The sequence below is a fragment of the Rhamphochromis longiceps genome, linkage group LG3 (assembly GCF_057381845.1).
Source record: "Rhamphochromis longiceps isolate RC_006_pf linkage group LG3, R_longiceps_female_GT1.1, whole genome shotgun sequence".
Lineage (NCBI taxonomy): Eukaryota > Metazoa > Chordata > Actinopteri > Cichliformes > Cichlidae > Rhamphochromis > Rhamphochromis longiceps.
In genome coordinates this window covers 30,299,951-30,315,591 of record NC_140559.1, presented here as the reverse complement: position 1 = coordinate 30,315,591, position 15,641 = coordinate 30,299,951, and the positions used below count along the sequence as shown (strand labels likewise).

Here is a 15,641-nt window from a genome sequence, read left to right as displayed (position 1 = left end):
ACAATGATTAAAAACGATTCTTCGTTTAATCCTCGGCTCTGTTGCATTGCAACATTCGGCTCAAGCAGCCCCAGATTTCCAACAACACAACAGCAGCAGTGAATATGATGCTGTCATAGTTCAGCGTGGAGCCAGAGTCTGTCCACAAACGCAGAGAAACACAAAAAGCTGCTGTTACAGTGACGGCGACCTCAGATGGAAAGAAAACTTTTTTTTGTTGTTGTGTCCAAAAGCCGCCCTATATGACAGCAATATCCATTAAAATGAATTATTAACAGGTTCACCATCATAACTCTTTTTGCCCCTCCTACTAATGTAACAAAAGCTTCCAAAAAGATAGAGTGAAGGCTATTTTATTTTATGCCTTAGTTTAGGTTCTTTGTATACCATCTTTTATTTGCAATTGCTGGTAATTATTATTTCTTTTTCAAAAATGTTTTATTTAAAACATATCATTTTATTATGGCACAGAAAGACAAACCATCTCATTAAACTATTAAACACTGCAATTTTTGACATTTAATTCAATGAGCAGTGCATTTTATGAGACTGTGATTTTCTTTTTTTAAATATTTATTATTGCTCATACACAATGCACAAGTATTTCTTATCAAATGAATCAACAAAAGAATCAATAAAAAGCTTGAAGTAAAATGATTGATAGCTGCTGTCGCCGTTTGGACTCTTTCGACTTGTTTCTCTCTGATGTTTTATGGAGAAACAAGCAGACAGTTCACTTGTTGCACTCAAAGAAATGAGTTTTATTTACAAGAGTCAAACATTTGACCAGAGCATTCTGATAAAAAAAAAATCAACAGTGAAGTTGGAATATCCCAGTTTAATCACGTTATGCTGCAGTTTACATTTATTTAGCTGCCATCCTGAACACAGCCCTGGATAGGAAGACAGGAGGTAAATATGAAACCTCTTATTCTCTTTCTGTGCTGTTTATGCAGTGTTGCTATAACACTGGAGTCTGTCGCTGTTGTTTTAAATACTTTCTGCTGGATTTTGTCTCTGTCCTGTTTCCCTTTAGCTGTTTTTCTCTTTAAATAAAAAGTACAAAGTTTGCATTGTGATTATAAGTTAAAATTGGGTTTAACTTATGAGTTGCTACTACTACTACTACTCATTACTATGAGTAACTAAAGCTTTCAGACAAATATAGTGCTGCTATATATTAAAATAAGTCTATGTGTCTCCTTCTTATATAAAGTATTCATATATTCACTTGAAAAGAAAAACAATTTTCTGAGATGAAGTTGAGCTGAGAAGAAGGCATGATGTGATATGAAATGGAAATAAATGTATGTTAAATTTTCACTGAAGCTTACCATTTGAGTCGAGTTAAATTTCACCACTGATTATTTTTAGTAGAATATTTTTTTAATATATTAATAACATTTTAAGGTCCACTTATATTGTCAAAGTGAAACGAGACTAGTCTCACTGACTGCATTAGCTAAATTTATACAAAATCTCAGAAGACAGAAAAACATGAGAAAAAAGGTACTTTCATATACTGTATTTGAAATGAAACCTTTATTTAACCTTTAAGAGCACACAATCAACATTAATAAACAGCAGAACTACTCAAAGATCCAATAAAACAACAGCATGCTTAACTTTAACCTTCCAGAAAATCAGCATGATAGTCTTTATATATACACATTTCATTTCTTTTTTTAATGTATGCAACATCCCAGCTTTTATTGAAAAAGTTTTATGAAAAATGTGTTCTGTGAAAGTAGTTAAGGATCTCCATCTAAACTGGTTTTTATGTGTAAACTCTACAGTACAAAATAATGATAAAACAATCAATTCTCTAATCATTGACTAACTGATGAATCACTGCAGCTCCAATATATTGTTGCATTTGACAACCCACTACAGCAACTACAGAATAAAAGCACTAACCAGACTGATGACAGATTTCAAACATGCTGAATATGAAGAGTAGTATCATTTAAACTCACATGATTATCAGCCATAAGAACAAATTCAGATTTATATTGATGTAATAATAATAATAATGGATTGGATTTATATAGCCCTTTTCAAGGAACTTGCATTCACACACACTGGTGGAGGCAAGCTACGGTTGTAGCCACAGATGCCCTGGGGCAGACTGACAGAAGCAAGGCTGCCATATCGCGCCATCGGCCCCTCTGGCCAACACCATTAGGGTAAAGTGTCTTGCCCAAGGACACAACAACCAGGACAGAGAGCTCAGGGATCGAACCGGCGACCTTCTGGTTACAGATACGCTTCCCAACCCCCTGAGCCACGGTCGCCCTGGTAAGGTAAGGTATATAAATGTAAGTACAGTTTGAATCAGTGCAATATTATTTTCACACATCAATGGACCACTGAACTTCTCAGCTTCTAAAATGTAAAGCCTCATTTAGAAACTACACAAGTACATATAATGGTCAGGGATCAACATGAACCTGTCTTCTCTGTTTGACTTTAATCAACTCTGCAGTAGCTCCAGCTGAAAAATAAAGCCAAAGTCCAGCATAGAGCGGCTGAGTGAATGTGGTCTGGACTCTGTGGAGGAGAGTCATGGTTTCAGAGACGCTGTAGAAAGACAGAATACCTGCTCTGTGATCCAGGTACACTCCTACTCTGGAGGACCGAGGACCTGAGAGGACAGTTCGTACTTTCTTGTGAAAAAATGAATAACTGTTGTTTTCACAAAGTAATGCCCAAGATTTGTTATTGTATCCAAATATACGATCAGCTGACTTTCCTACTCTTCTGATATTCTTGTATGAGACTGCTACTTCTATCCCTCTCCACTCCACCTCCCAGTAGCAACGTCCAGTCAGACTCTCTCTACTCAGGACTTGATCATAAAAGGTGAATCTGTCTGGATGATCAGAATAAGACTGTTGTTGTTTCAACTGTGTTGCTTTTCTGTCCCCTTTAGATAATAACAGCTCTTTGTGTGCTGTGTTTGGATCCAGTGTGATTTCACATGAATATTTTAAGAATCCAGCTCTGGTCTTTGGCTCTGCTGGTGACAGTAAAACATCCACTTCAGTGACTGTCAGTGAGATGTTTGTCCATTCCTCTCTCAGAATGTCCTGTAGTTTATCTCTGGTCTCTGACACAGCTGCTGTCACATCCTCAAAGTAGCTCAGAGGACGAATATTGATGCTGGATGAGTGTGTAGACTCACTGAGTGCTGACAGTGAGGGGTAGTTGTGTAGAAACTGGTTGTGATCCTCTGTGTGTGAGAGCTGCTCCAGCTCGCCGTCTTTCCTCTTCAGCTCAGCGATCTCCTGCTCCAGCTTCTCCTGAAGCTCTTTGACTCGACTCACTTCAGTTTCCTGCTGGGATCTGACCTGCTGCTTCACATCAGAGCTTCTTTTCTGGATGAGACGGATCAGCTCAGTGAACATCTTCTCACTGTCCTCCACTGCTTTATCAGCAGAGCCATTGATGGCCTCCACCTCCTGTTGAAGCAGCTTCACATCTTTCTCTCGCTCCTGGATTCTCTGCTGGATGTTTAGTCGTCTCACCTCGAGCTCCTTCTGCTTCTCAGTCCTTTCTGCTGCAGCTGGGACTGTTTCATGGCCTTTATGTTCATCCATTGTGCAGAGATAACAGATACTCTGCTGATCAGTACGACAGAAAATCTTCATCACCTCATCATGACGAGAGCAGATGTTCTCCTGGAGCTTCTTGGAGGGGGCCACCAGCTTGTGTTTCTTTAATGGAGCTGCATCATAGTGAGGTTGGAGGTGTTTCTCACAGTAAGAGGCTGGACAAGATAAACAGGACTTGATGGCTTTCCGCTTCCTCCCAGTGCAGACATCACAGGCCACATCTTCAGGTCCAGCATAGCAGTGATCAGCTGGAGCAGCTTGGAGTCCAGTCTTCTTCAGCTGCATGATGTTTTTCACCAGGACAGGCCTCTGTGTGAAAGTCTTCCTCGTTTCTCCGTCCAGTTGAACTCCTTTCTGCGCCATTTCTCCTCTCAGTGTCAGTGACTGTGTGAGTTTCTCTTCCTTATAACTGAAATTAGTCTGAGCTCTGACCTCAACAACATGTGTTTTTTTTGCAGTGAATGGAGCCTGTCAGCTCTGAAACGTGGTTACACAAATGTTCAAAGGTCAGATCAGAAGTGAAGGGAATGAGGAAACATCTGAACAAAGGGGACTTCCCTTGTTTAAGAACAAGAAGATGAAGAACAGGGAGGATTGTATTTCACTCCAGGAAGTGGTTTGTAATTGTTATTGTGTGTTTAAACACTTTTTATTTACTGCTCACCTCAACTTGTAAGCTTTAAATAATTAATTACTGAATTAAGTAATTAACCCTTTAAGACCTACCATAGAACCAAGTCCACCAGAGCTTATATTATATTTTTACATGCTGTGGAGCCATTTTTGGGAGCATTTCAAGTTGCTATACATCAATACAACCATTATAGCCCATGTTTTAATAATATGCATGCATTAAGTGCATAGTAATTACATAAATTGCAAAAAAGATCAATAAACTACAAAAAAATTGAAAATTGTTTTTGTTTTTTTTAACATATATTTCTAGTTAGAGAAATTTAAGAGGCTTATCCCTCAAAACTGTAAATACAAAAAAGTTGCACAAACTAGTTTCCCACCACGGGAAATTTATTTTGAGTGTCTTCATAGTTTTATTTTTGAAATACACCAATTTCTATACACTGCAGGAAAAACGAAAATAAATATTATAGGGCAAATTTGCAAAAAAGCAGCATATGCATCAAAATAAACTATTTCCAGCAGTGCAATATGAGTCCTAAGCATCCCAGAAACGACACAGAAAGTCATAAAGTCAAACATAACTTTTAAAAACACCAGTATAAGCTCATGAGGCCTTGATGGTAAAAAACTACATTTCCGCGAAAATGACGTCACTTCTGGTTTCGGGCAGGTCATGGTGGGCATGCGACAGTTCACGCTGATGGACGTAGGAAGTGTTATGAACAGCTGATCGGATCGGTAAAGCGTGTTTCTCGAATATTATATTTTTGTTGCTGCAAGCGCTCTTTATGCAGCTTTTGCAAAGCCATATGTGGAAGGAAACTGTGACCTAGGACAAGCTGATGGCATGATGTAAGTACAACTCCTCCAGTTTCACATGCAAAGAAAATTATTGCGCTAGCTTACGTGGTTGCAGTGCTACTGGGATTTAAAAATAGTTACACAAAACGGAGCGTGCCCGCTCTGACCGGCTTTAAAGGGTTAAGTAATTTTAGGGTAAAATCTTGAATTTAGAATGTAATTTAGCCTAAAAGGCATATTTTAACGTTATATTATTTGAAGTTATGTGTTGCAATTCTGAAATCCCACAGGACATTAATGCACCAGATGATTTGGGTGATTTAACAAATTTAGAAACTCGAGTTGAACCAAAGTTATTTTGAGGGGAACATTACTATTTGACATTCAAAATATGAAAATAACATAACTGTCATGGTTCCTGAGGCCTCTCAGGCTGGCCTGCCTTTTCTCTCCCTCTCTCCATTGCTTTTCTGTCTTTCTTGTTTTTCTGTCAGTATTTGTATGTGTATGCTTGGGGGTATTTTGTTTAATTTCCTTCAGGTGCTTTCTCCGCATTCCTCCAGGTTCCTCACCCATTAGATCATATTTACCTATGGCTCATTGGCTAATCAGGCTGGTTACTTAAGACAGGACTAGATAGTTGTATGTATGGTCAAACCAAGCGCAGTACATGCGTTAGTGAGTACCCTGCAGCAACACCAAAGAAAGTCTGCTCACCTTTTGATTCCAGGTAAAGGAGGTCTGAGAGAAGTTGTTGGACTATGACCTCAGAGACAGAAATATTGAGTTAATACAACTGTGATATACTGTGGAGCTGATCCATGCAACCCTGAGGTTATGTTGTAATAGTTCGTTTTGTGTTTTGCTGATGAAGAGCTGACCCTGAGGTATCTACACAGCAGCCATAATAAGAGCTCGAGTTAGAATTCTCTAAATACTGAGGAAAGGAGCTTCAATGCTTCAACAAACTGCAAAGATGATAATACAAACATTATTGTGATATAACTACACTTATGTGTGGTGACACATAATAAAAAATAAATAAATTCTGCTCTGTTATTATTGCACAATTGTAAATGTACTTTGAGAGTGCACCTGTACATTTTCAGCAGGTTCCTAAATAGAGGGTCAAGTCTTTCTACTAGAAGATCATATTCCGGTCAATGAATCACAGAATCGTGTTACACAAGGCAATATTTTTTTTATTTCCATACAAAAAAAAAAAGAATAAGAGGAAAGTAAAAGGGAACCATAATATAGACTAGGGCAGACCTTCCCAAAGTGTGGGGCCCACCCCCTAGGGAGGGCAGAGAGCCATTGCAGGAGGGGGCGTGGTATGAAAAGGAAAAAACACAACGACAACAATGCTTGGACACTGCTATCATGGGGCGCCTACACAAACGCAAAGCAGGAGATGAAGCATAGCTGAATATGTTTCCAAACCAACTTCATTCTAAGCCAAAGACTAGAAAATATAATGAAGCATATCTTCGCTTTGGCTTCACCTGCACAAGTGCCAAAGTAGTTCTCCCCTGCATAACTGCTTTTCCCTGCGTCGGGAGCACACACTGGGCTCTTCAAATCACGGACAAACAGTATCCCACATTCTTGATTTTTAGTTCACAAACACTTGTCGTAATGACTAACTACTCCTGACATTTTGGAGATGTTAGCTCTTTATACAGTAAAGTTACAGCGGGATACAAATAACATCAGGCTGATCCTGCCACAATTTGTTCCCCCTGTCTAAATCACGGACAAACAGTATCCCACAGCTGTTTATGTTTTTAAACCCATTTTGCACAGAGAGGCATTTTTGAAAAATGTATTGATAGCAATGTTGAGGGTAAAATAATTACACTGTGATGCCTCTGCCTTTGTAAATAGAGGGACAGTAACTGCGTGTGTGTATGTAAGTGTGTAAAACCTGAAGACACAGACAAAATTAGTTAATTAATCTGACTATCTGCAATTCATCTCATGTAAACAATAACGTGGCGCACAGCGTGATGTGACAAAAGGCACATACCTTTGACGTTGTGTGATGAACTCTGTATTCCTCGTCCACACATAAACGCAAAAGAGGAGTTTTAAAAATCTCAGTTTTCGGTGATTCGAAACGCCGTTTACGCGTGGATGAAACAGCTGTGTTTTCAAAAGTAGGTGCGAACGTAGCGTAAAAGAGTTAGTAGTTTGTTTTCTTACTACCTGTAATTTTTTGCAGATTACTTGTATTTGCTCAATTGTTTGCTAAATGTTTGAGGTGTGAAATAAACCGCAATGGAGCAGAATATGGGTGTGCGTGGTTGGAGGATGTGTTAGTGCGTGTGCGTGTGTGTGTGCGCGCGCGGGGGGCGGCATTTTTCTTGTAAAACAAAGGGGGGCCTAGCAAAAAAAAGTTTGGGAACCACTGGACTGGGGTACAAAGTTAAAACACAAGTTTCTAGATTTATATAAAACAACATTAAAGAAACAAGGAAAAACATTTGAATTAAGACAGAAAATTAACTTCAACCATCATGAAATGTAAGATCAGGGTTTCTCTGATACAGTTGTAAGAATTAATGCTGAGAGTTCTTCCCTGGTCAATGCCCTGTTCCAGGAAGCATGTCCAATAAACTCTGAGTTTAAAAAACAAACTCTGAGATGATTAACTCTGTAAGCCTGAGTTTCCTGTTCCCGAACAGTTGATCAAAGTTCAATCAACTCTGAGTTAAGAGTGTGTGTGAGAAGAGAAAGAAAGGTATGGAGCTCAGATACCATAAATCACCATGAGTAAATTAAGAGCTGAACCTCCATTTTGATGGAGTAGTTTGAAAAATACCAACACGTGTCAGCGCTGAAAATAGTTATTTTAAAATAACAGGAGAGGAGAAATTCATTTTATTGGTCTATTCTGTCATCATCATCATCGGATATTATAAAACTTCATGTAATGTATAGCTACAACTTTTTATACTTCCCATGGTCATTATTTACCCATGAATTAACATATATTACATTAAAATGATCTGAAGTTGAATTTGAAATCTATTCAGGGGTAACCCGATAGCAGCAAAATGACAGAAACTGAAGATAAAAATCGAGATAAACAGATCAGACACAGTTTACTGATGGACGTAGCATCAGATAGCAGCACACAGTCAAGTCATTTTATTAAATTACAAAAAATGTTTTTGCCACAATTTGACAATTTCATTTTTTAATGAAATCAAACATTTCAAGCCAGTATTTCATGCATTGATGGGCTGTAGCAACCTCTTTTTTTCTATTGAGATTTCCATAAAAGAAAACAGAGGCAAACGTTATACGCTCGTTTTTAGTGTCATTTTTGTGGTGACCAGGTAGCAGGTATACCAACATCTTAACATCCTCATTTTGTTGTGTCATTTACAAACGCCGTCACGGGAATTTAGGCCACATTGCTATAACGACCCCACCCAGAGTAGGTGGTACTCCAGCGTAATGGAAAAAACACTGAAACCAAGTCGAGTCGAGCAGAGTGGGTACTAGTGAAAAAGGGCTATATGATACCCCAGTGAGATGGATTTGGGTTAGTGTGAATGAAAAATGTGTTTCATTTAAAGTCACAGACTTTAAATCTACCTTACCTTTAAATTTACCTTACCTTTAAAATTACCTTAATTTACCTTTCAAAACATTGTTTGAGATTATTATATGACTGAGTCCTGTGAGTCTGTGAAATTTCAGAATGAAATGTTCAAAACACAGACAGTCTACTGTGTGCATTTCAAACCTGACTTTAAAGTATAGCTAATCCTGTGCTCTATGGGTCTAAAACTTTAAAGAGGACAATGACGTACTACAAAAATACAATAATGTACTCAAAGTTGGCTCTGCTAAGTCAGAGTTGGAAATACAGAAACTAAATTAGTATATGCTACTATATGCTCTTATTCTCAGCTCTTAATAAATCTGCAATAATCGCTGTCCCAATCATGACATTTTTCACTGCACGATTATAAAATCAATCCCAAAAAAACAAAGTTACAAAGCAACATCTAACTGACAATTTGTAAGAACTTCCAGCAGATTAATGTGCGTTGTTAACAACATTATGAAAGAGGAAATTAACTGGAGTGTCAGTTGGCAGGTTCAGGTGCAGCAAATGGGAGGAGTGACTATGAGTTTCTTACACAAATTCATAGTTTGTTTAAGAAAATCTGCTGAAATCTGTTAGGTTCAAAGAGTTTCTTAACCTGGTGAGTGACACCGAGTTAAAGTTAACTCTCTTTCTCTCCCTCATGTCAGGATTAGCAAACTTGCAGTTGTTAGTTAAACCTGCTTCCTGGAATAGAACCCACATAATACTGACCTGAATATGATTCATCTTTTCACTCAGGTGTTGCAGTGGTTTGACTTCTGCTCAGTGTGAGCTCGACAACCAACACTCTATTATGACTAACAGCTGTCCCACATGTTCTAAGCTTTAAACTTTTAATCAGTATGAATTCTCATGTGCTTCTTTAAGTGTGTCGTCTGGCTAAAGGTTTTCCCACACCTGCTACAGCAATGTGGTTTCTCACCTGTGTGAATTCTTGCATGAGACTTCATTCCTGATTTCTGATTGAATTTTTTCCCACAAGTGCTACAAGAATACGGCTTCTCGCCTGTGTGAGTTCTTACATGAGTTTCCAATGCTGATTTCTGACTGAAACTTTTTCCACAGATCCCACAAGAAAATGGTTTCTCACCTGTGTGAAATCTCATGTGTTTTATGAGTCCTGATGAGTCAGCAAATCTTTTCCCACAAGTTTTACAAAAATACGGCTTCTCACCTGTGTGAATTCTTACATGACGTTGCAGCTCTGAATTCTGATTAAATCTTTTCCCACAGGTGATACAAGGATACGGCTTTTCACCTGTATGAATTCTCACATGACGCTCCAAATGAGACTTCTGAACAAATCTTTTCCCGCAAGTGATACAAAGATATGGCTTCTCGCCTGTGTAACGTCTTATATGATTATCCAATGCTGATTTGTGGCTGAATCTTTTCCCACAGGTGCTACAAGAATATGGTTTCTCACCTGTGTGAACTCTAAGATGTGCACTCAGGTGGGATTGGAAGTAAAATGCTTTTCCACATGTGTCACATTTTAGAGACTTTTCCCTTGTGTCAGCAAGTCTGAGACGTCTCCTCCTCTTTAGTGCTATATTTCTAGCTGATCCTGAGACTACATGCTTGCTTTCTACTTCAGGACAGCTGTGAGAAAGGAGCTGCTCACTGTTTGATTCCAGTTCACTGTGGTAACTTTCCTGATAAACAAGGGTGTCCATGAAGGCATCAGCCTCCTGCTTCAGTCCAAGCTGCTGTCCTTCCTGACTGCCGCAGAGTTCCTCCTGTTCATTTTTAATCTGTGGAGGCTCTGGGTCGTCTTGGTCCAGACTAGAGTTCCTCTCCTGGTTACAGACCTGCTGACCTCTGACAACCTTCTCCTCATCACAGACATGCTGCTGTTGGAGGTCTGAATGGACAAATGAAGAAAAAAATAGTAGAAAAACAAAAATTTGAGAAGATATAGTATAAGCTGAACCATTAGGAGAACTCTACATACTGAACATGTGGCTAATATTGAGCAGTGAAACTTAAAGTGAATGCACTGATTCAAATTGTTTTTTAGTTTTACACCCTTCAAAGATCAGCTTCGTGGATGTCTGTGATGCTGTATATGAAATATAAAGATGCTTGTGTGTTTTCTGTTAAATGAACGCGGATGTGTGGGTACAATTGTATCCTGCTAAGTAGAGGTGAGAATGACCACAGGCTTCATAATGCTATTTTTATTTACTTTTTGCAACATGAATATTGGATATTGCAATAACATGTATTACAGTTTAACACAGTTTTTCAACTGCGATGTATGTTCTCAAACCTTTTCAGTATCCGTTTTATTCCAAATAAACTCCTCTCACTACAGCTATTATTATTATTATTATTATTATTATTATTATTATTATTATTATTATTATTATTTTCTTTCAGCAAAATGAGATTGCCAAGATTACCAACACTGTTACTAAAAGCTGTTATAAATGCTGCCAGACAAAGTCTGTCTTCTATCAGTCTGTGATTGAATGGCGTCAAGTTGACAATTAACTGTGATATATCATTGAAAATCACATGCCTAATCACTGTCTATGCAGACAGCAATTCTTCTTATCCAGGGGAACACTAAGGCATCCTCAAGCCAGCTGTGAGATGTCATCTCTCCAGTGCGTCCTGGGTCTGCCCCAAGACCTCATTCTGGTGGGTCATGCCCAGCTCCTTTTGATGTGGAGGAGTAGCAGCGACTCTATACTAAGCCCCTCCTGGATGGCAAAACTCCTCACCCTATCTCTAGGAGAGAGGTCAGTGACCCTATGGAGAAAACTTATTTCTGCTTGCTTTTATTCGCAATCTCATCTTTTTTGTCAGTACCCAGAGCTCGTGACCATAGGTGAGGGAGGGACATAGAATGACTGTTTTACTGTACGTTCTGCATTTCTTTAGTCTCCCAATCTGTCAATCTCTCGCTTCCCTCATGAACAAGACCATGATATATGTATGAACTCTTCCACTTGGGCCAATAACTTGTGCTCACTCAGGCTGAGGACCATGGCCCCCAGATTTGGAGGTACTAATTTTCATTCTCACAATTTCACATTTGGTTGCGACCCACTCCAGTGACAGCTGGAGGCCACCATCTGATTAAGCCAACAGAACCCCATTATCTGCAAAAAGTGAGATTCTGAAGCGACCAAAGTGGAGGCCTTAAGCCAGCTGGCTATGCTTTTAAATTGTATCCATAATAATTCTGAACAGACTCGGTGACAAAGGGCAGCCCTGGTTTAGTCCAACATCTACCAGAAACGAGTCTGACTCATTACCAGGGGTGCAGATAACTGGTACGCATGTGTGACAAAAATTAAGAAAGCGTAGTGACACTTGTGTTACCAAGTGCCTTTGGCGTACTTGACCATGTCATTTAACCTTACACATTTTGCTTGTCACCACCTAAATGTCCAAAAAACAACAGACAATAAGTAGCTTCTTTGGTGTTTCGCCACCAGCTAAGAAATGCTAACCAGAGCCAGTGCTGAAGAAAATACTTTTTCAGAAAAGTTGCCACTGTGCACTAAAATGTGGTGAAAGATTTGCCTCTCTCATCTACATCTAAGAGACAAATCAGGTGCATTTTTAAAGGCCCAAAGAATTGTAACCATCCTTTATTTGACAAATGTGAAAAGGGCAAGGAGCACATGAATGTGGTGCGAGTCATTGCTAATAAACAAGCCATCCGAGAAGATATGTGCAGTTGCCCCCTTAACAGATGGCAAGACAAGCGAAATGACGAACAGAGGTAAGCCCTGTTTAATATTTTTCTCCTCGCTTCCACAAAGTTTAACACACACATCCTATGTCTTCATATCCTTCTTTATTGAAGCAGCTAGGTGTAAACGTCAGACGTGCATGTCATTCACTTGAAGGGGGCACACAGATCATGCAGAGCATTGCTCACACCATCAGCGGGGAGTTATGAGCCAAATTGGAGTCTGCTGAATTTGGATCTGAGGACATCACAAAAAACGAGAAGGAAATTGTTTACATTGTGTCCGTGTCCAACAACGGAGACTTTCTTGGACTGACTGCACTGGGTGCTGACCGAAAGACACAGGCCATAACAGATGATTTGTGAGACTTTTCCAGGACACAGGCTTGGATGACTGGACAACAAAGTTGGTCGTTGTGTGCACAGGCTGTCAACATGGGTATGTACAACAGCGTCGTGCTAAAACTCTGGCAACTTGCTGCAGTTGCACATACTGGAAAATTGCATAAAATCAGCTGAATACAACGTTCCTTACTGAGAGACATTTAATCGCTCTGTGGTCAAACTGCTGCAGTTTTTATGCAAAAAGGTGGAGCAAAATACAAAACTGCACTGAAGAAGCTGCGTGACAAAAATGGGATCCCCTTTGTGAAACTGGGCGAGTTTCATAATATCAGGTGGCCTGCATGGACGCATGAAACTGTTAAAAATATTATCAATTGTTAGCCATTAAAATGCAACTGGCTACGAGTGACAACAGTGATTTGTAGCATACATGCTTAACATTGGCAGCATTTTAAAGACCACAACCATTAGGTTTCAGAGGGAAAAGCGGATCATTGGAGAATGTAAGGATGAACTCATCGTGGCCATTGGACAGTTTATCCTTCTGCTTGATAGTGATAGGCCACTATAGGGCACACACTGTTTCTAATGCTCATGCTGACAGACACAAGCAAAGTTACCCGGGGGTAAATCAGATACGACTTCCTCAAGTCATGCAATCATTTCTTAGTATTTGATCCTTCAACATGGCCTTAAGAAAGCAAGTACTCCACAGTTTCAGAAACACAACAGTTTGCAGGATTCTCAAGAAATACGAGGTCACCTTGCAGCTTGACAAAGACACTACTGTAACAGAATGGATGTGATTAAGGCAGGCAGGGAAACGCATGGGAGCCTCTTCTGTGTATGACTTGGTCCATCTCTTGGTCCTTACCTGAGTAGATCACTTGAAAAGTTATCTGCACCCCTGTTTATTACCAGCTAACAGGTGTGCAGGTCCCGTACAGCTTCTAACACGGGCCATTCATCCATATTCCTGAAGCAACCCCCTCAGGACTTTGAGCCGAGTCCCCTCAAGTGGTGCTTATTGACGACGACTCATTCAGACTGACTGCAACATGTTGGCAATCTGTCTGGAGAGTGTCTCTAAGCAAGAACACAGCTTTTACTTGCAAGGGTCCTACAACCTGTGTGAGAGTGACTGCAGTTAGCGCATGTTCAAGGTTTTCTGCATGTTCCAAAAACATCACATCTCTTTGTTTTTTCATTGATTTTTAGGAACGATGTACATCTCAACTTTGTTTCTGAAGATGCCTGAAAACAAGGAGTAAAGGCAACGTTACCCCAGTTGGGGCAGGGATAGCTACTCAGCTACCCCTTAGCTACCCTTGAGTAAGGTACCGTCTCTACAAATCCTTGATTCGCTGAGTGAACGGGTTAAATGCCGAGGACTAAACAATTTCCTACAGGATTAATACAGTATACATTAGGGGTGGGGGAAAAAATCGATACTGTGTAGTATCGTGATATTTTGTTTGCTAATAATGTATCGATACAGGGACAGCAGAAATCGATATGTTGTTACAAAAAAGGTTTTTGTGCTCTGACTTCAGAGCATGTTGATCCTTTTTCTGAGCAAGAATCCTGACATTCCTTACTGTCCAAATGTGTTTAACTTTTTTTTGGCAGCAATAAACATGACAGTTTACTTATTTTAATTTAAGACATGTTTTATTTTAATTAAGTTTAAAACTTTTTTATTTAATGTAAAATTATATTTTGTTTTAATTTACTTTCAAATTCTTCAGTTGCTGAATGGGCTGCATAGTTTTCATAAATTGCATAGTTCAGAATAGCTATAATTGTACCAGATGGTTGCATTCAGTTAAGTTGGACTAGACTGTAATACAAACCGTTCAGTTTGTCAACAATAAAACTGACTGAAATGAGAGAAAGACTGAGTGTGAGACTTTGATATTAGATAAAATGAATATTGATAAAGTTTACCTTTATGTACAGAATCTGAATATCGCAAAATATTTTTAAAAATTGCAATAATATCGTATCGTGCGTTAAGTATTGTGATAATATCGTATCGTGGGATGTGTGGTGATTCCCACCTCTAGTATACATAGATTTAGAAAAGTAACAACCCTCTCTTGCCAAACAATGTTAGCTCATTATGTTTTTTGCCTTAAAAAAACAAAGTGGATGAAATAAAAATTGATTTCAACTAAATAGAGACAAAACTGAGATTCTCCTGTTTGGAAACAAAGATCCATGATTACAACTTAATTCACATCTTGAATCTATAGGGCACTGAAGACCTCAACCTGGTTGGAAAATTTTGGTGAAATCATAGATGAGGAATTTAGTTTCACTGACTGTATCACAAGGCTGTATCATGGATATAATTTCTGTCTTTTTTCTGTTGTTTTTGGTTTTAATTTAATCTTGTAAACCAACTTGAATAACTTATTTGTATTTGAGAGGTAATATACAAATACATTTCCCATAACAGAAAGAGATACATTCATGCCGCTTATTAAAGTTGGACCTTGAGGAAGAAAGGATGCCCAGGTATAAAATCTTCATGCAGAAGAGATAAGTGGTCCTTCCCAGTTCAAAAGACTGGATCTAAGGCTACGTTCACACTGCAGGTCTTAATGCTCAATTCCGATTTTTTGATCAAATCCGATTTTTTTGTCTGCTTGTTCACGCTAAAAAAAAAAAAAGTGACATCAAACACGCTCTAGTGTGAACCCTCAAAGCGGCCAGCATGCGCAAAAGAAGACGTCACACACAACACGCTCTGTTTAGACCCAGAGCAAAAGTATTGTTTGGCTGTTTCGGACTTTACGTTTCCCAATTTTGCTTTAAATTATAAAGTTATTGTGTTATTTACATATCGCCTAATAATGATCCTTATTGCTGTTTTAGAGGAGCGGTGCTTCAAAGGATAGTTGCA

The 15,641-nt window shown here is 39.0% G+C and overlaps 2 protein-coding genes across 2 annotated transcripts in view; both read right to left on the bottom strand.

Moving 5' to 3' along the window:
* Window positions 1-2,308: 2,308 nt before the first annotated feature.
* On the bottom strand, window positions 2,309-3,977 carry LOC146674035 (tripartite motif-containing protein 16-like). Its single transcript, XM_085393285.1, has one exon. The coding sequence runs from the start codon at window positions 3,975-3,977 to the stop codon at window positions 2,433-2,435; it is 1,545 nt and encodes a 514-aa protein (XP_085249411.1). The 3' UTR covers window positions 2,309-2,432.
* A 4,215-nt stretch (window positions 3,978-8,192) lies between these two features.
* LOC146674034 (uncharacterized) overlaps window positions 8,193-15,641 on the bottom strand; it is a 27,374-nt gene continuing 19,925 nt past the window's right edge. The window contains exon 3 of the mRNA XM_085392841.1: window positions 8,193-10,543. Coding sequence (XP_085248967.1) covers window positions 9,513-10,543 — 1,031 coding nt within the window. The 3' untranslated portion in view covers window positions 8,193-9,512. The remainder of the gene's footprint in view (window positions 10,544-15,641) is intronic.

What these genes read in the sequence shown, in the direction of transcription:
- LOC146674035 (XM_085393285.1), bottom strand. Translation starts at nt 3,977, where the DNA reads ATGGCGCAGAAAGGAGTTCAACTGGACGGAGAAACGAGGAAGACTTTC.